Below are 27,755 nucleotides of genomic sequence, written 5' to 3' on the forward strand. Positions count from 1 at the left end.
TCAGAACTGCTTTAATTCTTTGCGGCACAGATTCAACAAGGTAGATGGGTTGAATCTGAGGTGGACATCAGAGGATGGGTACACTATGGTCATACAGGAATGAACATGGTCAGCAACAATACTCTAGTAGGTGTGATGTTTAAATGATGCTCATTTGGTGCTACGAGACCCATGGTTAACCAAGAAAATATCCCCCACACCTTTACACCAGCAGCATCAGCCTGATACCAGGTAGGATGGATCCATGTTTATGCCAAATTCTGACACCCACTATCTGAATGTCACAGAAGAAATCGAGACTCATCAGATCAGGCAATGTTTAACCAACTCTAGCTAATAAAACTTCTTCTATTGTCCAATTTGGTGAGCTTGTACTAATTGTAGCCTTAGTTTCCTCTTTAGCTGGCACAAGCACCACCCAGTGTGCTCTTCTGCAGCTCCATGTTCAATGTGCACTGAGAGATGCTCTTCTGTGGTTGTAATAAAGCAGGAGATGAGTTGGCTTACCATCGCCTTTCAGCCAGAACACTACTGCTCACTGGATGTTTTCTCTTCTTCAGACCATTTTCTGTAAAGCCTACAGATGGCTGTGTGGGAAAATCCCAGCAGATGACCCATATGAAAAAGAAATAGTAAAAACATATATGATTTACTCATGAAAGTGGCCACTTTCTCATTACTTTCATATATTGTTTTAGGAAGTATCCAAAACATACAAGTTTCATTATATAATTTTTCAAGGGATCTTATATCTGTTTTCACTCTTGTATGCTTTTCATACAAGTTTCACACAAGACAGATACAAACTTTATAAGATTGATATATATCTTTTCCATATGGGGAGCAGTTTCTGAAACACTCAGACCAGCCTGCCTGGCACCAACAACCATGCCACCTTCAAAGTTACTTAAATCCCAGTTCATTCTCACTCAGATGCTCAGTTTGAACTTCAGCAGGTCACCTCGTCCATGTCTACACGCCTAAATGCACTGAAATGCTGCAATGTGATTGGCTGATCAGATATTTGCATTAACGCACAGCTGATCAGGTGTACCTAACGGAGAGACTTTTGGGTGTATAACTGCACCCCAATCAGTTTTACATTTATTTGCAATTTTTTTTCTTCTAATTAACAAAAAAACCCAGCTGATCCTAAGGTGATCAGATGAGAGGCACTGACTGATTTTTTGCGTCATTATGTCTTCATACTTCACAAAACTACTGTATGCACATACTTACATTCCACTGAACCGTGTTCGGTCACTGATAGCTCGGACAGACTGCAGCTGGGTAAGTGGAAGAAAATGGTTGGATTATATTTTAATGGTTTTAAAGTTTTATTTCCATTTCTGATGAGTTTAAATCTCTCTGTGTTTAGTGGCTACAGGTGCAGATTCAAATTCCTTACTTCTGGACCATAATCATCATTTTTGGACCATTACAGGGAAGTACCAAATCACCAGAGGTTAAGGTTTGGCCTTCATGACGTAGGAAATACGGGGGCCTAAATAAGTACCCGATCTTTAAGGTACAAAGTGTAAAGATAGAATCCAGCTTGTCTCTCACATCCAAGAGAGAGCAATTTTAAACCTGTGATGATTTTTCTCCCCATAGATTTTTAAGAAATATCCATAAATGCGCTTACATTCAGACTTCCACTCTGCGGTAGTGTTGATGTGACAGCTCTGGGTCATTTATGAGGTGACCACTACCAGGTTTGTCCTTCAGAGGGGTGGGAGCAGCTCGTCCTGGTACGTTAGGGGATTACACCTGAGTCGGTGACTGTGTCATGGATTACAGCTTCACCTGCACAGCACACTGTCTACAGCATGGAGTGCAGGGACAGCTAAAGACAGTGGGTGCTTGTGTAGGCTGTGGTTAGTGCAATCTTACGGCAAAGAGAATATCAAATGTCTGAGAGAACAAATTACATTAAAAACGAAACTTTTTCATCTTAAAAAACAGTATAAAACATTTTATTGAAACACTGTAACAGAAAAGAACTTTAAAAAATTACATGGTTTGTCAAACTGTCGTCACAACTAACGCCAACCTGCTCTGTTTGTGCTTCTCTAGGTAAAGGTCATTGGTCCTACAGGTCAACTAATCCCCACTCGGTGTTTACAATAGCTAAAGCCCCCTAATGGAGCTGAGGAGGAGCTGGAGGATGGTGGAGCTGTGACTGAGCTGCTAAAGCCCGGTTTACTGACGTCAGACCACAGTTGTAGGAAGCCCAGGAAGGTGCTTAGCAGAAGACAGCTTTACACCCAAGCGCAAAGTCTACCACAAACGCGACATTTAACTCCAGTTACTCACTACTTGACTCTTCTCGCATATTTATAACACGTCACAGTACAGTATATAGTACATCCTTTGTTTTATTATACATATTAAAATCATTTCACATGGGATCAAAAGTCCAACAAATCAGAGAAACGGCTGGAAACTTGAGACAAACCCTGAAAGATGCTACAGAGAATAACACTGAATTCCTTCCTCTTAGATTAAAGACAGCCTGCTCGGCCCTCAGTAAGCACTTCATACATCAACGCGTTCGTCAGTCTTTGTCAGGGGCACAGTCAGGGGGTGCTGAGGGAAGCGGATCGCTTCGCTGTTGCGGCGCATGTACGCGTGGCCGCTGATTGGGTACCACATCTCGGTGAAGGTCAGGTTGGCCACGGTGATGGCGCATCGCCCCAGCACCTTGAAGCCCGACTTGCGGTAGAAGGGGATGAGGAAGTCTTCGCACATCAGCACCGCTCGGCGCACGTTGGGCAGGCAGCGGAGATACTGCAGGTAGCGCCACATGAGGATGGGACCTTTGCCCTGCTGCCTGAAAGTGCGGTGGACAGCCAAGACGTGGATGTGCACGGTGGAGCCGCAGGGCTTGTGGAGCGTCAGCGCTTCCTGGAGGGGAGCGTAAATGGGAGGTTTAATAATTAGTGATGATTTTTAACTGTGAAAGGACAGAGAGAGAAAAAAAATGCAGGATGTCTTACTGTGGTGAGCCTGTCCTGGTCCCACAGAGAGCCGATGATAAAAGCCACCAACCGACCCTCCTCAAACCAGCCCATGGATAGCTCTGGGCACAGTGTGAGGAAGTGACGTACTTCATCCAGGTGGAGGGGGCACTCACCTGACACTGAGATAAATGCTGAGAGAGAGAGAGAGAGAGAGAGAGAGAGAGATGGTCCGTGCGCAATAGCGGTTTGGCACAACTTTTACGCACACATTTAAACGGACCAAATCGATCAATTAATCGACTGTGGAGCAATCACGACATCTTTAGTTCATACACCAAAGGAAAATGCATCACGTGACTTCGTTAAATAAATCAAATCCCCACATGAAACCACACTTTAATGTAACTATAGTAACAAAAATCATTATTTCCACTCAGCAAAAAGTCCAGAGCGGATTTCTGCGTCAGCATAAGACCCACAGGAAGGATCACTTACCCTCTCGCTCGATTTCAAAGACGCTTATGGCATCCTGCGTGTTGAGCGGTCGGACTTCACTCGCGGGAAGCGTGTGTCTCCTTTGGATACCGGGCGAAACTGAAGGTGGGGACTGCATTGGCTTGATGAAAGGCTGCGCGCCCACAACTGACATTATACGACACTGCGCTCTCCTCCCGGAAAAAAGTGTTTCTGCGCTCTCCTGCTCTCCTTCCTGCTTCGCAGGATCACCTCTGTCGGGCCCTGCGAGGACAACAGGGGGGTTTGGATCCGTATTTATAGAACAGATCTCCCGGCTGTGATTCACAGGCTGATTTGCATTTGAATATTTTGGCTGTCAATGAATGAATAAAAAAATGTCACAACAGTGTAGGGCCATTTTCTGAACCCTGTAATCAACAGAAGCCATTGTTGGTATTTACCATTAAAACCGACAGACAATGATTGATGACTCACTGAGTCACCACTGCTGGCTTTTTTTTCTTGGCTTGTGTACAGGGAGCCATGATGCCCCTGGAGCAGCTGCAGGTGGTAAAAGTTTGCTTAAGTGCTTTTATTGCATTTGATCAAACTATCCAGTGCGGTCAAGTCTGATAAGAAGCAGATTATAACGAAACAAATCTCTGTCATCCATCACTTGTACACTTTCCAAAGCAACAACCAGGCTGTGAGCGATACTTACCGGAAGGTGTTGGCGTGTAAGTCCGTTAAGTTTGCGGAATGACTGCTGAAGCAGCTCTGCGTCTCTCTGTTTGCGTCTCACCTGCTGCACAGCTCTCTTCATTATGGAGTGATTATTACTATGAGTCACATGATGAAGGATTACAGAAGTTGTTTCCACAACTCGGCGCATTACAGGCACTTTATCTCCTCTCTCACTGAACACACACACGCACACAGACTCCACAGTGTGTTTTGGATAAAAAGGGAAACACTGTATGTAAGTGGTTCCCAACTCTCCATAATTTTATGTTTGGGCTTTTGATTGAATCGCCTAAAAATGTTTAGGGGTGAAATGTCTCAGCTCGTCTGAGGGAGAAGGCTGCTCTGGGGATGGCATCCAATGCCTGGCATTGGATGGTCCACATATGTTTGTTCAAATGTTCATTGTCAAGGGGCAGCCAATCAGAACAAAGTTGGCATGAAAGCGGGAGGAACTTGTTTCACACAGAGGATGATCTGAGAGGAAGCAACTTAAGACCCAGTGTGGGATAAATAAAGATTATGTTGAACTACTAAGCTACTTTATTAGAGCCCCAAAACCAAATAACTGAGAACATAATGGATCCCCTTTAAACACTGTTAAGGTACAGCACTGGAGTAAACTTACTGGACACTGTTGGTGTTCGCAGTTTGGTTTCTGTGACTTTAAAAAAGGTTCCTGTGCTCAAAAAGACGGACTGACATTAAATTACCTTCTAGGACTGGAGGACTTACAAAAAAGGTGTAAGATCAGCAAGACAATTTTATAAAAACCTTCTGCTGGGCTCCCGAAGTGTTAGAAGTGCTCCACCATTTTGTCTTTCTGAGGACATTCATCATACTTTACCTTCTTTGTCTTTCTGGTTTTGTGTTAAAAGATCCCAGCAGGCAGGTGTGTATGGGTTTGTTCTGGTTTAGATTTTCTTCTTTTAAGGATCCATCACTACAAACTAGCATTCACAAACTCATCACATTCTTCTTTCTTTCTTTTTCTTAAAAACGTAGATACATTTTGGTTCTGTTAAACTCTGTTATCTCTGTTGGCATTCACCCTTTTTATCTGACCTTTGAACTGGTTCATGACTGTATTTTGTAACACTCAACCCTCACAGGTTCTCATCCCAAACACAAGTAAATTGGTTAAACTGAGGAAACACTGGCAAGGTTCTTAACAACGAGTGGAGGGTGAAAAACGGACACATCCTTTTTCTTTTCTTGAGACATCTAAAGCTGTTTATCATCTGTTCTTTAAACAGATCATTCATGAAAGTAAATCTTCTTGTTTTTATATTAGCTGTAAGATAAAAACATGGATGTGTTATTAGTTATTATGCAGTTATTTTCCTGGGCTATGTGTGACTCCCAAACTACAGGGAGTGCAGAATTATTAGGCAAGTTGTATTTTTGAGGAATAATTTTATTATTGAACAACAACCATGTTCTCAATGAACCCTTTAATAGCTCATTAATAGCAAAGCTGAATGTTTTTGGAAGTAGTTTTTAGTTTGTTTTTAGTTTTAGCTATTTTAGGGGGATATCTGTGTGTGCAGGTGACTATTACTGTGCATAATTATTAGGCAACTTAACAAAAAACAAATATATACCCATTTCAATTACTTATTTTTACCAGTGAAACCAATATAATTCAATTCAATTCAATTCAATTTTATTTATATAGCGCCAAATCACAACAAAAGTCGTCTCAAGGCGCTTCATAGATACAGAGAAAAACCCAACAATCATATGACCCCCTATGAGCAAGCACTTTGGCGACAGTGGGAAGGAAAAACTCCCTTTTAACAGGAAGAAACCTCCGGCAGAACCAGGCTCAGGGAGGGGCGGCCATCTGCTGCGACCGGTTGGGGTGAGAGAAGGAAGACAGGATAAAAGACATGCTGTGGAAGAGAGACAGAGGTTAATAACAGATATGATTCAATGCAGAGAGGTCTATTAACACATAGTGAGTGAGAAAGGTGACTGGAAAGGAAAAACTCAATGCATCATGGGAATCCCCCGGCAGCCTACGTCTATTGCAGCATAACTAAGGGAGGATTCAGGGTCACCTGGTCCAGCCCTAACTATATACTTTAGCAAAAAGGAAAGTTTTAAGCCTAATCTTAAAAGTAGAGATAGTGTCTGTCTCCCGAATCCAAACTGGAAGCTGGTTCCACAGAAGAGGGGCCTGAAAACTGAAGGCTCTGCCTCCCATTCTACTTTTAAATAGTCTAGGAACAACAAGTAGGCCCGCAGAGCGAGAGCGAAGTGCTCTAATAGGGTGATATGGTACTACAAGGTCATTAAGATAAGATGGGGCCTGATTATTTAAGACCTTGTATGTGAGGAGCAGGATTTTGAATTCAATTCTGGATTTAACAGGAAGCCAATGAAGGGAAGCCAAAACAGGAGAAATATGCTCTCTCTTTCTAGTCCCTGTCAGTACTCTTGCTGCAGCATTTTGGATTAGCTGAAGGCTTTTCAGTGAGTTTTTTGGACATCCTAATAATAATGAATTACAGTAGTCCAGCCTGGAAGTAATAAATGCATGAACTAGTTTTTCAGCGTCACTCTGAGACAGGATATTTCTAATTTTAGAGATGTTGCGCAAATGGAAGAAAGCAGTCTTACATATTTGTTTAATATGTGCATTGAAGGACATGTCCTGGTCAAAAATGACTCCAAGGTTCCTCACAGCATTACTGGAGGCCAAGGTAATGCCATCCAGAGTATGAATCTGGTTAGATACCATATTTCTAAGATTTTCAGGGCCGAGTACAATAACCTCAGTTTTATCTGAATTAAGAAGCAGAAAGTTAGCGGCCATCCAGGTCTTTATGTCTTTAAGACATTCCTGCAGTTTAACTAATTGGTGTGTGTTATCTGGCTTCATGGACAGATAGAGCTGGGTGTCATCGGCATAGCAGTGAAAATGTATGCTATGTCTTCTAATGATGCTGCCTAAGGGAAGCATGTATAATGTAAACAGAATTGGTCCTAGCACTGAACCCTGTGGAACTCCATAATTAACCTCAGTGTGTGAAGAGGACTCTCCATTTACATGCACAAATTGGAGTCTATTAGATAGATATGATACAAACCACTGCAGTGCAGTACCTGTAATACCTACAGCATGTTCTAATCGCTCTAATAGGATATTATGGTCAACAGTATCGAACGCTGCACTGAGGTCTAGCAGGACAAGCACAGAGATGAGTCCACTGTCAGAGGCCATAAGAAGATCATTTGTAACCTTCACTAAAGCTGTTTCTGTGCTGTGATGAGCTCTGAAACCTGACTGAAACTCTTCAAATAAACCATTCCTCTGCAGATGATCTGTTAGCTGTTTGACAACTACTCTTTCAAGGATTTTTGATATGAAAGGAAGGTTGGAGATTGGCCTATAATTAGCTAAGACTGCTGGGTCTAGAGATGGCTTTTTGAGTAAAGGTTTAACTACAGCCAGCTTGAAGGCCTGTGGTACATAGCCGATTATTAGAGATAGGTTGATCGTATTTAAGATCGAAGAATTAATTAATGGCAGGACTTCTTTGAGCAGTTTTGTAGGAATGGGGTCTAAAAGACACGTTGATGGTTGGAGGAAGTAATTATTGAAGTTAACTCAGAAAGATCAATTGGAGAAAAAGAGTCTAACTTAACATCAATGGTACTAAGAGTAGCTGTAGATAATATTACATCTGTGGGATGATTACTGGTAATTTTTTCTCTAATGATAAAAATTTTATTTGTGAAGAAGTTCATGAAGTCATTACTAGTTAACGTTAAAGGGATGGTTGGCTCAACAGAGCTCTGACTGTTTGTCAGCCTGGCTACAGTGCTGAAGAGAAACCTGGGGTTGTTCTTATTTTCTTCAATCAGTGATGAATAGTAAGATGTTCTGGCTTTGCGGAGGGCTTTCTTATAAAGCAGCAAACTATTTCTCCAGGCTAAATGATGATCCTCTAAATTTGTGACACGCCATTTCCTCTCCAAATTACGAGTCATCTGCTTTAGGGTACGTGTTTGAGAATTATACCACGGAGTCAGGTACTTCTGATTAGAGACCTTAGTTTTCACTGGAGCTACAGTATCCAGAGTCGTACGTAGTGAGGAGGTGAAATTATTAACAAGATAATCGACCTCTGTTGGGGTAGCGTTCAGATAGCTGCTCTGCTCTGTGTTGGTACAGGGCATTGAAGATGATAACAGTGGGTGGATTATATTCTTAAACTTAGTTACAGCGCTTTCAGAAAGACATCTACTTTGATAAAATCTACTCTCCACCGCTGTGTAATCAATTATTGTAAATGTAAATGTTATCAGGAAATGATCAGACAGGAGAGGGTTTTCAGGAAACACTGTTAAATGTTCAGTTTCTATGCCATATGTTAAAACAAGATCTAGAGTGTGATTAAAGTGGTGGGTGGGTTCTTTTACATTTTGAGAGAAGCCAATTGAGTCTAATAACAGACTAAATGCCATGTTGAGGCTGTCATTTTTAGCATCTACATGGATGTTAAAATCACCCACAATAATTATTTTATTTGAGCTCAGAACTAAATTAGATATAAAGTCTGAGAAATCAGACAGAAACTCTGTGTAAGGCCCAGGTGGACGATAGATGATAACAAGTAAGACTGGTTTCTGAGTTTCACAGCTGGGGTGGACAATGTTAAGCATCAGGCTTTCAAATGAATTAAAAGTCTAATGAACTTCTGCATGGCCAAGGTCAGATCCTGAGGAGTGATGTGAGAGCCGCTGCTTTGGGTTGTCAGGTTATATATAACATCTCCACATTCACAAATATACATTTCTGACATTCAAAAACAAAACAAAAACAAATCAGCGACCAATATAGCCACCTTTCTTTGCAAGGACACTCAAAAGCCTGCCATCCATGGATTCTGTCAGTGTTTTGATCTGTTCACCATCAACATTGCGTGCAGCAGCAACCACAGCCTCCCAGACACTGTTCAGAGAGGTGTACTGTTTTCCCTCCTTGTAAATCTCACATTTGATGATGGACCACAGGTTCTCAATGGGGTTCAGATCAGGTGAACAAGGAGGCCATGTCATTAGTTTTTCTTCTTTTATACCCTTTCTTGCCAGCCACGCTGTGGAGTACTTGGACGCGTGTGATGGAGCATTGTCCTGCATGAAAATCATGTTTTTCTTGAAGGATGCAGACTTCTTCCTGTACCACTGCTTGAAGAAGGTGTCTTCCAGAAACTGGCAGTAGGACTGGGAGTTGAGCTTGACTCCATCCTCAACCCGAAAAGGCCCCACAAGCTCATCTTTGATGATACCAGCCCAAACCAGTACTCCACCTCCACCTTGCTGGCGTCTGAGTCGGACTGGAGCTCTCTGCCCTTTACCAATCCAGCCACGGGCCCATCCATCTGGCCCATCAAGACTCACTCTCATTTCATCAGTCCATAAAACCTTAGAAAAATCAGTCTTGAGATATTTCTTGGCCCAGTCTTGACGTTTCAGCTTGTGTGTCTTGTTCAGTGGTGGTCGTCTTTCAGCCTTTCTTACCTTGGCCATGTCTCTGAGTATTGCACACCTTGTGCTTTTGGGCACTCCAGTGATGTTGCAGCTCTGAAATATGGGCAAACTGGTGGCAAGTGGCATCTTGGCAGCTGCATGCTTGACTTTTCTCAGTTCATGGGCAGTTATTTTGCGCCTTGGTTTTTCCACACGCTTCTTGCGACCCTGTTGACTATTTTGAATGAAACGCTTGATTGTTCGATGATCACGCTTCAGAAGCTTTGCAATTTTGAGACTGCTGCATCCCTCTGCAAGATATCTCACTATTTTTGACTTTTCTGAGCCTGTCAAGTCCTTCTTTTGACCCATTTTGCCAAAGGAAAGGACGTTGCCTAATAATTATGCACACCTGATATAGGGTGTTGATGTCATTAGACCACACCCCTTCTCATTACAGCGATGCACATCACCTAATATGCTGAATTGGTAGTAGGCTTTCGAGCCTATACAGCTTGGAGTAAGACAACATGCATGAAGAGGATGAAGTGGACAAAATACTCATTTGCCTAATAATTCTGCACTCCCTGTAATAGAAGTTTGATGCCTCTGGCAGTGAAGAAGACATCTGTAGCATCTCATCTTTGAGTTCAGCTAAATGCTCTTTAATCAAAAGACAAAAAATAGACAAAAACATCAGTGACTGCTGAGGAAACCAGGAGAGTATTGGGCTCCATAGACTTTAATGCATTATAGAACTTCTAAAGACTCATAAACTGTACGTGTCATGAGCAAAGGTACAGTTGAGCAATGTGCAATACTGAGCATTTTGAAATATGAATGGAGTTTGTCTCGTATACAATAGCAGAGATATAAATACAGTTGATGTCTATTGGATTGTTTTTAACTCTTAATAACTCAAAAAGTATAAAAGTTACTGATAAGAAAAGTCATAGCACCCATCTACAAAGAACCCCACACGGCTGACATATCAATCATCGTGGCAACATACACGCTGCAGGAGGACATACACGCCAAAGAAAATCAGGTTTCCACTAATATAATCCGTTACAAATGTAATTTATGATTTTTGCTTTATGAAAATACCTTCATGAAATTAAGCATGTTTCAATATATGAACAGTATATGTGGCATAAATGGGTTTAGAGTTTAAAGAGAGCGAAAAAAGGCACAGAAGAAGAAGAATGAAGCGAGAGGACATGAGTGCGATTTAGCGCTCACGCCAAATAATTACAAGTCAACACTGACCTACTGTCGAACGTAAGAGAAACCAATGCAAGAAGCAGCTTACACTCACATTTTATACTCATACGCAAACAAGCAATCCTAGCATAGGACTGGAAAAGCAAACAATATCAGTTCCAGTTCATAACTAATATAACTAAACTGAGTCACATGGTGCATGTATTGTAGATCGGTGAAAAAAATAGCATCTGTTTTCATTATGATGCGCTCCTTTCAAATATTGCAGTGCTATCGTTTTAGCATTTGGAAGCATTCTGAACAGCAGGGGTGTCGAACTCCAGGCCTCGAGGGCCGGTGTCCTGCAGGTTTTAGATCTCACCCTGGGTCAACACACCTGAATCACATGATCAGTTCATTACCAGGCCTCTGGAGAACTTCAGGAAATGTTGAGGTAATTTAGCCATTTAAATCAGCTGTGTTGGATCAAGGCAACATCTAAAACCTGCAGGACACCGGCCCTCGAGGCCTGGAGTTCGACACCTGTGAGCTAAACGGTGGTCCAGCAGAAGAAAATCAACTAGAGGAGCTGAGCACAGAGCTAGAGTAGTAAGGCGTTTCTTACAGTCTTTAGTGGGGCGGTGGTGAGAGCATTGGGGGTCCAACTGCTGGTGTCTGCTAAGGTTGAAAAGGAAAGTCAGGATGGCTTAGGTCATGCTGCCTGTGGTTTGAAGAGGGAAATCTAGTCAAACTGGGGATGTTTTGGACTTTATGTGCTAAAGTGGCCAGAGGGATGAGAAGAAGGTCCCTGTTTAAGCTGTGAGAGCCCCGCTGTGTCGGTTAGGGCTGACTGAGGGAGGGCAAAGGCTTTTCTTCTACTCTGTTTGTGGCGCTGGGGTCTCATTGGCATTGTTGTCAGTGATCTTGTTTTCCAGCTCATCGTCGGACAGGAGGTCCAAAGAAGAAGTTCCCTCGACCTGCAGCGGACGTCTGCCTGAGCGACTGGAGGAGAAGGTGATGGGGCCACCACGCCTGTAAGAGGGAGAGGAGCAGAGAGGAGGTTAAAAACAGGAAGACACAAATTAAAATGGAAAATGTCTGCTGCTCTTAGCGACAAATGGTTAAAGTAGCAATGTCACTTTAAAAAAAAGATCAAGTAAATGAGGATCCTGTGACTGCAGCCACTTTCTCCCTCCTCACCTGAGGCGGTTCTTGAGAGTGTGGACCTCACGGCTCAGGCCCTCGCTGGCCTCGGTGGCGTCATCCAGTTCTCTCTGCAGCTTCCTACGTGAAGCGTTGGCCCTCGTGGCCTCCTCTTCAGCCTCCTCCAGCTGCCGCTTCAGCTGCTTCATACGGGAGTTGGCCTTTTCCACCTTCACACACACGGAGACGTGAGACATAGAGCTGTTGTTAAGCTGAAGCTGAGAAAACGCGCAGTGAGTGATGCAGCTTATTTACAGCAGCATTAGACATACTTGCTCTTTAAACTGGTCAGCATGGCGACGCTCATCCTCCACTTGCATGCAGACTTCTTTTAGCTTCTTCTCGGTCCTTCTGACGATCTTGTTGGCTGCCGCTCGCTCCCTTGAGTGGAGAAGACGTTCCACGTTTAAAGTTTTCTGACTGGTTTTGTTCATTAGCTAGAGCAAGAAGAGCGGTGTAGTAAATTCCTACCTTGCCTCCTGCTCCAGCTGTTCCTCCAGCTGTGCTATTTTGGCCTCCAGGGCAGTGATGGAGGCCTTGAACCTGTTCTTCACAGAACCCTCCAGCTCGCCCAGCTTGGCCCGCAGCTCCTTGTTTTGACGCTCCAGTTGCTGGCGAGCATTTTCGCTTTTCTGGGCTGTGCTGCGCTCTGCGCTCAGCTCTGTAGTCAGAGTGTCCACCTGATGGAGGGCGAGAAAGGTGGAGTAAAAAAAAAAAATCGTCATGGAGAAACAGAGAGAATCCAAGTGGACAGGGATGGTGCACGACACAGGTTATGGTTCCTCTCCGATAGCCGAGATGGGTAAAAACCTGCCCTCCTCATCAGTGCTGCCAGACTGAGGTTGACAAAACCCCCCCAGATATTTTCATTTGGAGATGACATCTGTCGATCTTTGGTTTCACATGGATTTGTTGGCTTTTTACGTTTACTTAAAAAGCTGCAGTCAACTCAAGGCAATGTTATCGTAGAAACTGATACACAAGGGCCCATCCATCCATGCTTTCTTACATTCTTACAGCTTCTTGGAGCTCAGTAAACGTTTTAGTCCAATGAAGACTCGGATGATTAAAGACACTGAATACGCTCATACTGACATTGCGGTATGAAATCAAACCTGCATGGTTGTCTTTCTGAAGCGGTCATTGAGTAGCTCCATGTTGCCCTGCTCCTCTTCCAGCTCCTCCTCCAGCTGGGCGATGCGAGCCTCCAGCCTTCTCTTCTCATCCATCAGAGCAGTCCTGACACAACGACAAAAATAAGATGTCCTCGATGAACAGAGCAGCCGAAATACGACTGTCAGGGTCATTTTAGTTTTTCTGTAAATTATTGGTTTGGTTTTTGAGAATCATTTGTTTTGACTTTTGCACTTTTCTCGTAATGTCATTTCCTAGAGCCGGTGAACTTACTTCCCAGAGGTGCTGTTTGAGATTTCATCTTGCAGCTCATCGCGCTCCTGCTCCGCGTGGCGTCGTCCCCTCTCAGACGCTGCTAAGTCCTGCAGGGCAGAAAAAAAAAAATCTATCAGCACCAATGTTCCCTCTAATTTTCCATGTGTCTGAGCAAACACACAAACTCCCTGAGCGATCCCTTGGACCACTGTGAGCGACATCAGACGTGTGCACTGTGGTCACGCCAGCAATGAATCCATCCAAGTTACATGGTTTATTAAGATAATCAAATTACAGCATTTACATGTATGTTTGACTACTTTTAATTAACTGCTTTAGCCCACTTACAATGAAAATGTAAAACAAAAATGTAGTCATTGACCTGTGTAGTATGGTAACACTATTGGAAGTAAAAATAACTTGAACTCAAATTTTGAAAACACAACTTCTTTTTTTTAATTTTTATTTTTTTATTATAAAGCTCTGACTTGTATTATAAGTATGAGTCTGTGGTCTGGGAGAGAGTCCTGTAACTGTCTGCAAAATACAGTATATAATGACCAATGTTGGGCAATTAATTATATAGTTACTTCTTCAAAAAAGTACCTCAGTTTGGCAAACAACAAAGTTTTTTGCAGCTATTTTTTTTTAATGCAGCCAAGGTGTTTTTTTTAAATAAACATTTCAAACTATTTACAGAACAATCAGGTGTTCTGCATCAAATTTGATGCCATACAAATTATTTGTGCCACTCCAAAAATAATTTCTGTCCACATAAAGGAGAACAACAGCCTGATACCTGCAGGCCTGACAACAGGAGATGTATCACTGCTGTAACACCTGTAACACTCAGCAGTCGCCTCATTGTTCTGACACACACAACAAGACTATTGACTACACTACACACTAACTACATAAGATTTGCGCTATGGCGCAAATCTCTTACATCTCAAAACACCGCTGTCACTCCTAAAACTTCCCCCCGTTTCTTAACAACTTGCCATATCATTTTTTGATTGGTCGACATGGTACTTTTTTCGACCAATAGGAAAGGGTGGGGTTTTTTTTTAGGGCCCGAGCACTGAGAGTGCGAAGGCCCTATTGTATCTGCTCCGTTTCTTCTTCTTATTATTATTATTATTCAGGCAAAACAAGGGCCTTTTTGAGGGCCTAAACATGCTCAAAAACTCATGAAATTTTGCACACATGCCAGGTCTGGTGAAAAATTTTGTATTTTAAAGGTTTTACATATGAGCACTGGGAAATGGCTCTATGCCTTGTTAAATGCAGCCCTACGAACACATCGTTTGAGCTACATGTATGAAATCTGGCACACATGTGTATCATGCCGAGTCGAACAAAAAAAGTCTGTGGGCCCATTGACGCAAACCCAGCAGGAAGTCCGCAATTTAGAAGTGAAGGTGACATTTTGGCTCTAATTTTGCCATTTCCATGCCTCGAACTTTTTCGAACTCCTCCTTGGGATTTGGTCGTATAAGCTTCATCTTTGGTCAGTGTCAACTACACACCTGGGCCATGTTAAATTGCGGAGCTTTTGAGTTTTCACAATACCGTGAGGCCGTGGCGCCACGGCGAATTTCGATGACTCGCCATGAAAATCTTATTGCCTCTCATTCTGTCATACATTGTCTGATCTGGACCAAAGAGCACACATATGATAAGGCTCCAGCCCTGAACATATTTCAACTGCCATATTTGACATCAGGGACAGCGCCACCTAGTGGGAACAGGAAATGTCATGTTTTACACTTTGGGGTACAGTATTGTGATGGGTGACCTCTGCAGCCTCAAATTTCTCCAGGAAAGCCTTAAGGAGTTGGTCTTGGGTTACAGTGAAAACTGTGACTTTTCGCGAAAGGGTGTGACCCCAGCAGCATGGCGAACTTTGATGCCTCGCCATGAAGAAACAAATTAGTATAACTCAATGAAATCCAGTCTGATCAGAACCAGACTTTACAGGCATGATGTCAGACCCGCCCTGAACAGATTGATGTGCCCATTGTCAGGAATACGCACAGCGCCACCTAGTGGAAACAGGAAATGTCATGTCTTTCACTTTGTTGTACTGATTTTCACAGGTTCATCATGGCCACCTCAAAAGCGGTGAATATCACCATCAGTCCCTCATGATGCTTCAGTGAGAAAATTGTGACTTTAACCTGAACGGCGCACCCTGGTGGTAACACGGTTCACCATGAAAAATGAAGTGGCTTTTGAGGGGCTTGGAAAGTTTAAAAAGTCTTGAAATTTGGCGCACACCTCCAACGTAATGAGGGCTTTCTTGTTATGTGATCATTTTCACTGAATAGCTTAAAATGGCTCCACAGCGCCCCCTACAAAATTTCATAACATCAGCCCCTGTTCTGTGTTTTATGTATGAGTCTGAAACCTGGTAAGCTTATACCAACTGCTCCCAACTGGAGCAGTTGGTCGTCCAGGTGAGATCCTCGGAGATGTGGACTCCCAGGAACTTGAAGCTGCTCACACGCTCCACAGCCGTCCCCTTAATGTGGATGGGTGGATGTGGGTCAGCATTCCTCCTGTAGTCCACGATGAGCTCCTTGGTCTTCTCGGTGTTAAGCAGCAGGTTGTTTCTGTCGCACCACTCAGCCAGACGATCCACCTCCTCCCTGTAGGCGGCCTCATCGTTGTCACTGATGAGGCCAATCACCGTGGTGTCATCTGCAAACTTAATGATGGTGTTGGAACCATCAGCAGGTCTGCAGTCGTGGGTGAAGAGGGAGTAGAGGAAAGGGCTCATCACACAGCCTTGTGGTACACCGGTGTTCATCGTGATTGTAGATGAGCAGCGGTTATCCAGCCGGACATGTTGGGGGCGGTTGGTCAGGAAGTCCAGTAACCATTTGCACATGAGGGAACTGATGCCCAGGTCTGTCAGTTTCGTGATGAGTTGTGAGGGGAGGGTTGTATTGAATGCTGAACTGAAGTCTATAAACAGCATTCTGGCGTTGGTGGTGTTGTTGTCCAGGTGTGAGAGGACAGAGTGCAGTGCGATGGAGACTGCATCCTCTGTGCTCCTGTTCTGGCGGTATGCGAATTGGTGGGGGTCCAGGGTGGGGGGGAGACAGGATTTGAAGTGTGCTAGGACCAGCTGCTCTAAACACTTAGTGATGATGGGGGTGAGTGCTACTGGGCGGTAGTCATTCAGGCTAGATGGGTTGGAGTTTTTGGGTATCGGGACGATGGAGGTGGATTTGAAGCAGGCCGGTACCACAGCGTGGGCCAAGGACAGATTGAATATGTCTGTGAGCACTCCTGCAAGCTCCCCAGGACACGCTCTGAGAACACGCCCGGGGATGCCATCGGGACCTGCAGCCTTGTGGACATTGATCCTGCTCAGCACCGCTCCTACATCGGTGGGGGAGAGAGTCAGAGGTTGGTGGTCTGGCGTCACGTCTGCTTTGGTTACTGATGTTGAACTTTATTTTGTTCATAAGGTTAATTATTAGAGTTGCCAACCATCCCGTAAAAAACGGAATCGTCTCGTATTCAGAGAAAATATTACGCATTTCGTATTTAGGTGAAAAGGAACAGTTTGTCCCGGACTTCAGCTACAATGAAAAAGACACAAAGCTGGAGTTATTCTGTGTCTTTGCTGCACAGCTGCCTCTTCTTCTCTCATTCTCTCCCCCTCCCTCTCCTGTTTCTACTTCAGTCATGAAACTGATCAATGATCAGCTGATCGGCTTTTCTCTCTTGTTTATTTATTGCCCACTTTGCGCCAGAAAGAGGAAACCAGCGGATGTCGTGCTAAACAACAGCAGCACTTTTAAGCTTGATCAGCTGTTGTTAGAATTTATTTAATATTAATTTCTAGTATCAGCTGATGTTTGCTGGAGCCACAGCTGTAAACCTGCTGGTCATGATATCGGTTTGGTTATGTAGTGAGAGGGAAACATGAAGATGAAACCAGGAGATGTCCTTACTGAATCATCAGAGCTGTGATGGAGAAACAGGTTTACCTTTTAGGTCACATGAATGAGTTGAAGGGAAGTTATGAACTGTTTCTGAGAGACAAATAACACCAGGATCCTTTTCTAAGTAGCTGACAGCTGGTAACTGTGCAGGGGCGGGTCTAGCAAAGTGTTGCCAGGGGGGCAGGTAGGGCATTAACAGGGAAAGGGGGGCACAAAGAAATACTTTCTTATTCTCATTTAAAATGTCTCACTTTTAAAAAAATAATTATCTGAGTCTTGCAACAAACGATTGATAGATTAATGCATATATACCATCAGAACAGTGTACATCACTGTCACAACAGTGTTTATTTTCATTCAAAGGCTTTATGATTTTTCCTATAATGGTGGGCCGGTCTCTAGTTAAAATGCCCGGGACGATTTTTTTGTCCCAGTCCAGCTCTGTGTGCAGCTCATCTGCAGTCTGGTGTTACCTACATCTTCCTATTCAGAAGGCAGAATTTCCGAGTTCTGAGTACAATCAAAGGACCACGACTGCAGTTTTTGTGTTGGATGTAAAAAGCAGGCTAGGATGGAATCAGGTGTGGGATTTCTCCCGTGGAAATGTGCACATTATTTTTTCCTTTCTATTGGTAGGTGGCACAGTGCACTTGTGGCAAGTAAGCAAGCTAGAAGACTGGCAATCTTGCTGGGTATCCAGTTACGGAAGCAACACATTAACAAGAGAATTCTGAGTAAAACCAAAGTTACTTTCCCTAGTAACTAGTTACTCTGAAAGTAACGAGTAACTTGAAGTAACTGAGTTACTTTTGATAGAAGTAACTAGTAATGTAACTAAATTACTAATTTAAAGTAACTTACCCAACACTGGACACTACTCATGTCAGCACTTATATTTCTGACCTCGTGTTATAATCGATTAAACGTGATCTCCTCCCTTTTGCCCCCATTTTTGATGTTGTGGGTACAAATGATCAGGCATGACATTCTCATAATAAATCAGATAAAATACTGCAAATAATTAATCCTGCATTTGTGTGATTGAAATGTGTGTGCAATGACACCGTTTTAAAGATTTGGCCTAAATGATTCTGGAGTGAATGAGCCTGAACATGATGACCGGACTAGTGACACCATATCACCTGTGACACTCACACACGCACGTATGACTTTGCCAGTTTCAGCTGAAACAATTTCAGTGTTTCAAACCATGTTCCAGAGTTTTTAGTTCACCGTTCATGAGGTTTCAAGAAGAAAATGAAAGACAGATCTGAATGTTTGAAAGTGTTTTGGAAAAACTCTGTAAAGATTAGATGAACAATACTCAAAGGATAAATTCAACTGTTTTATTTTGTTAGATAAGTTGAAAAAAAAGTTAAACAAGCAAGTAAATAACAAAACAAGGTTAAATGAGTTAAGAACAAAAAGTTAACAAGTAAATAACAAAACAAGGTTAAATGAGTTAAGAACAAAAAGTTAACAAGTAAATAACGAAACAAGGTTAAATGAGTTAAGAACAAAAAGTTAACAAGTAAATAACAAAACAAGGTTAAATGAGTTAAGAACAAAAAGTTAACAAGTAAATAACAAAACAAGGTTAAATAAGTTAAGAACAAAAAGTTAACAAGTAAATAACGAAACAAGGTTAAATGAGTTAAGAACAAAAAGTTAACAAGTAAATAAAGAAACAAGGTAGAGGAGCGAAAACCCCAACAATCCCCTCTGAGCAAGCACTAGGCGACAGTGGGGAGGAAAAACTGCCTTTAAACGGGCAGAAACCTCCGGCAGAACCAGGCTCAGGAGGGGGCAGTCAACTGCCGGGACTGGTTGGGGGGGTGAACAGAGGTGGAGCAAGACGAGGCTACATCAGTTGAAGAAGCAGTATTGTCCCTCTTCCGGAAAAAGCTGAAGAATCTTTTCTTCTTTTTCATGGACTTTTCCACGAGCGCCTTTTTGTCCAGGATGAGGGTTCTCAACTCATCGATGGTTTCGGTGTTTTGCCTCTCAAGTTTCTTGCATGTTTGTTCCACCTGTTCTAATGTTGCTTGTGTTTCTTCAAGCTTTTCTTTGAGGTCTTTGGATGTTGCCTCCTGTGTCAGCTTTGCCTCCTGCAGGTCTGCATTTCTCACTTGATCTTCTTTGTGCAGGCCTTCTAGCTGCTCATTTCTTTTCTGGATATCGCGGAGCGTACACTGCAGGTCTTCATGTGTTTTATCTTGCTTTTGCTTTTGGGCCTGCATTGCTGTGTTTTCCCGCTTCAAGTTGTTGAATTCCAACAATATCCCCTTAATGAGCTCTGAGTTGTTTTTCGCCATTTGATCGATCCTTTTCTGCATGTGTGAGCATCGTTGTTCCAGTGTTTCCTTTTCTCCCTCCAGCTCACTTGTTTTGACCTTCAGTTCATTACAGAATTCTTGCAACTTTTGATTTTTACTCTCAAAGTCCTTGATGATGCACTTTTCTTCTGCCAGCCTTTCTTGCTTTTGCTCTTTCTCTTGAAGGAGGTCTTCATTTTGGCGCAGTGTTTGATCCAACCTTACCTTCACCATTCTGTACTTTTCCTGCATGCCTTGGAGTTCGCGCTGCAGGTCTTTTTGCTTTGTGTCCTGTTGTTCCTTCTGTTGGAGGACTTCTTGATTTTTTTCTTCAGCTTCATCAAGCTTTCTTTGGAGCAGGCGATTGTTTTGGTCCATGTATTGCAGATCCCACTCTAGCTTATCAATCGTCGCTTTCCTGCCTTGAAGCTGCTCGGACATTTCTTTAACTTCAGCGCTCTTTTGCTTATTTTCTTTGATGAGGAATACAATCTGCTCTCTGGCTTGAGCAAACTTGATCCCCCAGCCCTCATTAATAATGTTGATGTCAGGCTGGCGCTGTAGTGTTTCTTCCAGGTGTTTGTTTTGTGCTTCCATTTGTAAGCACTTCTTCTCCAGGTGAAGTTTTTCTTCTTCAATTTGTCGAATTTTGTTCTGGAGATGGTTGTTTTCATTTCTACTCTCCTGTAATGCCTTTTGGATGGAGAAGAGGCCATTTGGAGAAATTGGCCGGCCACGCGTGGAAGGAGAGGCGGCGAAATCTTTTTGTCTCGGTTGCCGTAATCTTGGATACATGTTGGCGTTTGTATCCAATGACTCTGAGAGGTTTCCAAATTTTTCTGTAGTGAACGTTTGAAAGCTGCTAACACAAAGGCTGCGAAGAAACGAACTAAAAATTTCTGTTTCTCACCCCTACTTAAGGAAAAACTTCAAAGGATCAAAGATCCTTGTGACATCATCACTCCTAAGCCAATCAGATTGTCACATGACATTTTGGAATGTGGAATGGGGAGATATTTTTTTTTAAACAGTTTTCAAATTTAAACAGTTTTCAAATTTAACTTAATATTTAAGTGTTTCTTACTTGACCCGCTTAGTCGATTAAAAAGTTAATTGCCACGAACACCCCTAATGTTATATAACAGACCACAGAAAAAAGACAGTTTTTTTCTACGTGACAGAGCTATAATAAATGTTTTGTTTTTTTTAATTATCCTACTTTTTATAAAAGGGAACATTATTTAAAGAATATGTATTTGATTAAAAACTCTGTATTCATCTAAAGGGTATAACAAGAAGGGTGACCTTCCTGCTCGAAAAGGAAATGACCAAAATAAATGTATTTCTCTGCAATTACAAACTCTGTGTAAACAGTCTTGGTGTCAAAATGAAGCTATCACTGGTGAGCAATGCTCCCTCTAAGCTGCGCGCGTGCGCAATTGCGCACTGCTGGCACGATCTCTGCGCACAAAAAATCTGTGTTGCGCACAAAAAAAATCTAACCTGAATTGAAATTAAAGTAAATACATTAACAATTCTGTTTTGCAGTGTTAGTCAATAAGTGACTGGCTGCTCCTGTATGGGATCAGAACGATGTCACCTTATCCCATAGTCCAGCCAAGAATGCGATTCACATTCGTATATACGCAGCTAATCAACGTTGCTGACAGGCTATGACAGCGTCCTTATGTGCCGACACCGGTGTTTTAGCGAGCAAAGAGGCTGATGTGGAGTGAAGCCACGTTAATGACAACGTGTACAACCATTGGAGATGTGAGCAGGACAGACGGAAGAATTAACGGGAAAAGTGTGGACTTTATACCAGTTTTTAAATTGTGTTGATAGGCCACGTAAAACCAGAGTTATGATAAAAAGAATATATGCAATGTTTGGTTTTTATATTTATTGCGGGAAGAAACTGTAAAAATGTCGTTTTATAAGGAAAACGCTGGAAAGCTCTCTCCGCCTGTGAGCAAAAAGAAAACCAAAAACCCCAGCCTTTCCTATTGGTCGAAAAATGTACCATGTCGACCAATCAAAAAATGATATGGCAACATGGCATTTAGTGGTTTAGGGAGGGGGAAGTTTTAGGAGTGACGGCGGTGTTTTGAGATGTGAGAGATTTGCGACGTTTAGTACAAATCTTGTGTAGTTAGTGTGTAGTGTAGTCAATAGTTTTGTTGTGTGTGTCAGAACAATGAGGCGACTGCTGAATGTTACAGCTGTTACAGCAGTGATACATCTCCTGTTGTCAGGCAGGGATCAGGCTGTTGTTCTTCTTTATCTCATAGTGGACAGAAATTATTTTTTGGAGTGGCACAAATAATTTGTGTGGCATCAGATTTGATGCAGAACAGCTGATTGTTCTGTAAATAGTTTGAAATGTTTATTAGGGCCCGAGCACTGAGAGTGCGAAGGCCCTATTGTATCTGCTCAGTTTCTTCTTCTTCTTCTTATTATTCAGGCAAAACAAGGGCCTTTTTGAGGGCCTAAACATGCTCAGAAACTCATGAAATTTTGCACACATGCCAGGTCTGGTGAAAAATTGTGTATTTTAATGGTTTTACATATGAGCACTGGGAAATGGCTCTAGAGCGCCACCTATGCCTTGTTAAATGCAGCCCTACGACCACATCGTTTGACCTACATGTATGAAATCTGGCACACATGTGTATCATGCCAAGACGAACAAAAAAGTCTGTGGGCCCATTGACGCAAACCCAACAGGAAGTCCGCCATTTGGAGGTGAAGGTGACATTTTGGCTCTAATTTTGCCATTTCCATGCCTCGAACTTTTTCGAACTCCTCCTTGGGATTTGGTCGTATAAGCTTCATATTTGGTCAGTGTCAACTACACACCTGGGCCATGTTAAATTGCGGAGCTTTTGAGTTTTCGTGATACGGTGAGGCCGTGGCGCCACGGTGAATTTCGATGACTCGCCATGAAAATCTTATTGCCTCTCATTCCCTCATACATTGTCCGATCTGGACCAAAGAGCACACATATGATAAGGCTCCACCCCTGAACATATTTCAACTACCATATTTGACATCAGGGACAGCGCCACCTAGTGGGAACAGGAAATGTCATGTTTTACACTTTGGGGTACAGTATAGTGATGGGTGACATCTGCAGCCTCAAATTTCTCCAGGAAAGCCTTAAGGAGTTGGTCTTGTGGTACAGTGAAAACTGTGACTTTTCGCGAAAGGGTGCATGGCGAATATTGATGTCTCGCCATGAAGAAACAAATTAGTATAACTCAATGAAATCCAGTCTGATCAGAACCAGACTTTTCAGGCATGATGTCAGAGCCGCCCTGAACAGATTGATGTGCCCATTGTCAGGAATACGCACAGCGCCACCTAGTGGAAACAGGAAATGTCATGTCTTTCACTTTGTTGTACTGATTTTCACAGGTTCATCGTGGCCACCTGAAAAGCGGTGAATATCACCATCAGTCCCTCATGATGCTTCAGTGAGAAAATTGTGACTTTAAACTGAACGGCGCACCCTGGTGGTAACGCGGTTCACCATGAAAAATGAAGTGGCTTTTGAGGGGCTTGGAAAGTTTAAAAAGTCTTGAAATTTGGCGCACACCTCCAACGTAATGAGGGCTTTCTTGTTATGTGATCATTTTCACTGAATAGCTTAAAATGGCTCCACAGCGCCCCCTACAAAATTTCATAACATCAGCCCCTGTTCTGTGTTTTATGTATGAGTCTGAAACCTGGTAAGCTTATAGAAGATGTCAAGATGTACAAAAAAGTCTCTTGGAGCAATATCCCAAATCCAACAGGAAGTCAGCCATTTTAAAATTAATGTGCAATTTTGGCGACATTTTCCCCTCTTTTCAGGCACCGTACTTTGACGAACTCCTCCAAGGGATTTCATCAGATTGACGCGATTTCCTCTGTGTGGAATCTAAAGACCTTTGTGATGTTAAATTGCGAAGCTTTTTACGTTCAGGGAAACGGGGTGGTCATGGCGGCACGTAGAGTTTCAATCACTCGCCAAAAAGCAGTAATATGCTGTCACTCAAAAACACCATGTCCAATCTCTCCCAAAGGTCGCAGGCATGATGAGACTCGAACTCGGATATGTTTGTTATGCCATTAGTAGATAATGGTTAGAGCGCCACCTGGTGGGACGACTATAATCCTTGTTGAATAAGAAGAAATGTTAGCTGGTGATTAAATGCATGAAATCCATCAATGCGACATCAGATCGGACATGCTGGTTTTAGGTGTTGGCCGTAGCTCGACGCGCCGGGGGTGCGAGGGCCCTCATAACGCTGCTTGCAGCTTTAATTTGGTTTTGTTTTTGCTCACAGGCAGAGATTGCTTTCGAGCGTTTTTTCTTATAGAACGTTTCTTCCCGCAGTAAATATAAACAACGATAGTATTCAGGAAGAAAACCAAACATTGCAGATATTTTTATCATAACTCTGGTTTTACGTGGCCAATCAACACAATTTAAAAACTGGTATAAAGTCCACACTTTTTCTGTTAGTCGTTCCGTCTGTCCTGCTCACATCTCCAATGGTTGTACACGTTGTCATTAACGTGGTTTCACGCCACATCAGCTACACCGCTTTGCTAGCTAAAACACCGTTGTCGGCACATAAGGACGCTGTCATAGCCTGTCAGCGACATTGATTAGCTGCGTATATACGAATGTGAATCGCATTCTTGGCTGGACTATGGGATAAGGTGGCATCGTTCTAATCCCATACGGGAGCAGCCAGTCACTTACTGACTAACACTGCAAAACAAAATTGTTGAAATTTTAATTTTAATTTCAATTCAGGTTAGATTTTTTTTGTGCGCAACAAAGATTTTCTGTGCGCAGAGACCGTGCCAGCAGTGCGCAATTGCGCACGTGCGCAGCTTAGAGGGAACATTGATCAGCACTTCATCGAACATTAAGAGGGACTCTTGAATGTATAAACTGCTGTTAACTGTGAATTACTGACACCCTGCATAGCAACAAACATCACGAAACGTCTGAGCTTCAGACTGTCCTGACCTCGTGTAGCTGTACAATCTCTGCCTCCAGGCTCTTGAGCTTCTTCTCGTTTTCCTTGGATAGGGCAAAAATATCGTCTCTGGAAGCTCGAGTGTCTTCCAGCTCCCTCTGGTAGTCTTTCATTTGGGCCTGAAGGAAGCAACAACAAGGCATGACTGGAGAATAAAGTAAAAAAATTCGGCTGATGCAAACACGTGAATAAAATCTGCACCTGTAACTTGCGCAGCTGTTTGATGGCTTCGTCTCGAGCCTTGTTGGCTCCTTCTATGTGACCCTCTATATCCTTCAGGTCCATCTCCAGCTTCTTTCTAGCAGCCACAGCCAAAGCTCTCTGCTTCCTCTCATCCTCCAACTCCGCCTCCATCTCTCGCACCTGGAAGGAGACATCACAAGTCATCAGTGTGGAAATTATGGGGAACGAACCAATGCAACATAATTAGATTTAATTTGCACCTGCTTGACCAGTGCTCTCTTCTTCTCATCGTTCTGGTCGTCCCGGCCCTGCAGGTCTCTCTCATACTGGGCCTTCATGGCCTGCATGTTGACCTCCAGGCGCAGCTTGGCGTCCTCTGTGGCCTGCAGCTCGTCCTCCAGCTCCTCCAGCTGAGTCTTCATCTCCTCCAGCTGCTGCTCCAGCGTGCGCTTCGACTTCTCCAGCTCATGGACCTGATATGTGTGTGTGAGATATGAAAAAGAGTGAATGAAAAAAAAAGAAGAAACACTTGGATTCAAACTTAAAAAGGTCCCCTTCTAAAACACTGTGCCGCTCACATTCTTGCCCACGTCGTCCTTCGAGCTCATCAGATCCTCCATTTCAGCGCGGAGCTGCTTGTTAGTCCTCTCTAGCTCCTCTTTGGCTTCCAGTGCCTCGTCCAAGGCTCTGGCCATGGACAAAGCTTTGGTCTCCTTCTCTCTGGCCTCAGCTTCAGCACGGTCACGCTCCTCAGCATAACGAGCCGAGATGCTCTTCTCCTCAGCCAGCATCTATCAAGAGAACAGAGTTGTTCTCTATACTCTTAGCTTAAAACAAAAAATTGTATGTACAACAAACTTGACCTGAAATGCATCCACTGACATGTTCTCACCTGGTCAAACTTCTTCTGTTTCTTCTCCAGGTTGGAGACGATCTGTCTCTGGTGGTCCAAGTCCACAGTTAGATCATCTAGCTCCTGCTGCAGACGAGTCTTGGTCTTCTCCATTTTTTCAAAAGCGATCGTCTTCTCCTCCAGACGCTGGTTGGCCAGTTCCAGGTCCTTCTGCAGCTTCTTCTTCGTCTCCTCCAGACCTTCAATTGTTCCAACATCGTCTTCAAGCTTCTTCTTGCTCTCTGACAGCTGCACCACAGAAAAGAAACTTATTTAAAGGACAGTCACATTACTTAAACTTTGGTTCCTACAGCAGAAATCATGTCCTACCTGAGCCTGTAAGGTAAACATCTGTTTCTCCAGATTCTTGCGTGCCTCCTCATCCTCCTCCTGCTGCTCCTGCAGAGTGTTTTTCTCCTCTTCCAGCTGGCGGATTCGACTGCTGAGGTTTAGTTTCTGGCGGGTCTCCTCCTGGAGTAGCTCCTAATAACAATGAATATGGATACAGTTATTTTAAACGAACAGTTTCACTTAAATGATTTTGAGGCTAAAGGAGGACCCATTACAGCGTGTATATACACTCTCCAGTAATGGAGACTGGAAATGGGCACTGGAAAAGTTATAAGGGGGTGCACCAAGGCCCAGTGTAAGACAAAGAAACATTTTGTACTTGAATAAGAATAGAAATAGACTAGAATAAGAATAGAAATACTGAGCTGGAAATGAGCATAGGAGGTTCCCTTTAATATCACAGTTAACTTTACGCTACCTGTGTGTCTTGCAGTTGACTCTCTAGCCCAGCGACATCTTTGGCCAACTTGATCCCCTTCCTCTCTGCATCTTCCAGCATGGTAGACACATTGTCCAGCTCAGTCTGTGTGAAGATTTTAAACCAGATTATCTGCTTTGGTCCAACAGATTTGAATACAAAAATGACAAGTGGTGAAACAAAATCTCTGCGAGCTTATATTTACAGTTTTTCAAGAATCTGTCCTTTAGCAGTCAGTATGTACTATAAACTCATTAAATGAAGCAGCTGTTGTCCAAAGTAAAGACTAAACAGCTACAAAAGAATTCTTACAACGTCGACTTATCGTCAAGAGAAAACATAAAGAGTCACACAAAGAAATACAACTGAACAGTGAAAAAAAATGAAGTTACACTACAATGAAAAAGTTTAAAAAAGGTTGGTGGTTCGATCCCTGGCTACTCGAGTCTATATGCCAAAGTATCCTTCGGAGTGTGAATGACAGATAGAAAGCACTATAGAAGAACCAGTTCATTTACTTTAAGCTTGTGTACACGAACAAGAGGATTTTACTTCTAGAAGAATCCAGATATTTTTGATAAGCTAGCACATTTAATAAAAATGTGTTTTTCCTCTGCTCTGGTACCTTAAACCAGTTTCACCACCACCAACACCACCTCACCTGCAGTTTGTGTGAGCGCTCAGCCAGTTCTCCCTTAGCCCTCTCTCCTTCAGTGACCCTGGCCATGAATTCTTGCAGCTGAGCCTCCAGCTTCTTCCTCTTGTGTTCGGACTCTTGCTTTGCCTGCTGCAGGCTCTTGACCTCGCTGGCCAACTCCTTGTTGGCAGTCTCTTGGCTCTGTTTGGTCTTTTCCAGGTTAGCCTTGAACTACGTATAATCCATAATAAACATTAGTAGTATAAATGACAGAGTAGCACCTATAGTAACTTGTGAATCTGCTGATTGGAAAAAGGTCAGTTACCCTCTTTGCCTGTTCGAGCTGTTCGGACAGCTCTTCTAGGGCTGTGGCATGCCTCTGTCGCATCTCCTGGATCTGAGCCTCGTGGTTTTTAGTCTCCTCCTCAATGGCTTTCTTCAGCTCTGCAACCTCCTGTTCACGCTTGGTCCTACAGAGAACATAACAAGCTCTCCTAAATGCACCACTCTTTAAAATATGGATGAGAA

The 27,755-nt window shown here is 43.0% G+C and overlaps 3 protein-coding genes across 7 annotated transcripts in view; all 3 read right to left on the bottom strand.

The window, feature by feature from the left end:
• Positions 1–1,960: 1,960 nt before the first annotated feature.
• LOC146388994 (serotonin N-acetyltransferase-like) lies at positions 1,961–4,233 on the bottom strand. Its single transcript, XM_084926608.1, has 4 exons — positions 4,141–4,233; positions 3,459–3,701; positions 3,000–3,154; positions 1,961–2,907 (listed from the first exon to the last, which is right to left on the bottom strand). Exons 2-4 carry the CDS (start codon positions 3,610–3,612, stop codon positions 2,539–2,541), a joined length of 678 nt encoding a protein of 225 aa, XP_084782734.1. The 5' UTR covers positions 3,613–3,701; positions 4,141–4,233; the 3' UTR covers positions 1,961–2,538.
• Positions 4,234–10,365: 6,132 nt separating this feature from the next.
• The window catches only part of LOC146388995 (myosin-10), a 76,844-nt gene continuing 59,454 nt past the window's right edge, over positions 10,366–27,755 (bottom strand). For 4 of the 5 annotated variants that reach the window (XM_084926611.1, XM_084926610.1, XM_084926613.1 and 1 more), the window contains 15 exons: positions 27,553–27,697; positions 27,252–27,458; positions 26,591–26,695; positions 26,152–26,304; positions 25,822–26,070; positions 25,508–25,720; positions 25,190–25,402; positions 24,948–25,109; positions 24,737–24,865; positions 13,455–13,543; positions 13,163–13,286; positions 12,519–12,727; positions 12,320–12,428; positions 12,045–12,217; positions 10,366–11,876 (listed from right to left, as the gene is read on the bottom strand). In XM_084926611.1, coding sequence (XP_084782737.1) covers positions 11,720–11,876; positions 12,045–12,217; positions 12,320–12,428; positions 12,519–12,727; positions 13,163–13,286; positions 13,455–13,543; positions 24,737–24,865; positions 24,948–25,109; positions 25,190–25,402; positions 25,508–25,720; positions 25,822–26,070; positions 26,152–26,304; positions 26,591–26,695; positions 27,252–27,458; positions 27,553–27,697 — 2,437 coding nt within the window. In that variant the 3' untranslated portion in view covers positions 10,366–11,719. Of the gene's footprint in view, positions 11,877–12,040; positions 12,218–12,319; positions 12,429–12,518; positions 12,728–13,162; positions 13,287–13,454; positions 13,544–24,736; positions 24,866–24,947; positions 25,110–25,189; positions 25,403–25,507; positions 25,721–25,821; positions 26,071–26,151; positions 26,305–26,590; positions 26,696–27,251; positions 27,459–27,552; positions 27,698–27,755 lie in introns of those variants that run through there. The other variant, XM_084926614.1, reaches the window with a different exon arrangement.
• LOC146388996 (uncharacterized) lies at positions 18,998–24,468 on the bottom strand. Its single transcript, XM_084926617.1, has one exon. It carries the CDS (start codon positions 20,503–20,505, stop codon positions 19,192–19,194), a length of 1,314 nt encoding a protein of 437 aa, XP_084782743.1. The 5' UTR covers positions 20,506–24,468; the 3' UTR covers positions 18,998–19,191.

This window comes from Perissodus microlepis, chromosome 4 (assembly GCF_051167445.1).
Source record: "Perissodus microlepis isolate ML-2025 ecotype Zambia chromosome 4, ASM5116744v1, whole genome shotgun sequence".
Lineage (NCBI taxonomy): Eukaryota > Metazoa > Chordata > Actinopteri > Cichliformes > Cichlidae > Perissodus > Perissodus microlepis.

What these genes read in the sequence shown, in the direction of transcription:
- LOC146388994 (XM_084926608.1), bottom strand. Translation starts at nt 3,612, where the DNA reads ATGTCAGTTGTGGGCGCGCAGCCTTTCATCAAGCCAATGCAGTCCCCA. An exon ending in CTTTGAAATCGAGCGAGAGG is followed by an intron (nt 3,155 to 3,458) that starts GTAAGTGATCCT and finishes TCTCTCTCTCAG; the next exon opens with CATTTATCTCAGTGTCAGGT. An exon ending in ACCAGGACAGGCTCACCACA is followed by an intron (nt 2,908 to 2,999) that starts GTAAGACATCCT and finishes GCTCCCCTCCAG; the next exon opens with GAAGCGCTGACGCTCCACAA.
- LOC146388996 (XM_084926617.1), bottom strand. Translation starts at nt 20,505, where the DNA reads ATGTATCCAAGATTACGGCAACCGAGACAAAAAGATTTCGCCGCCTCT.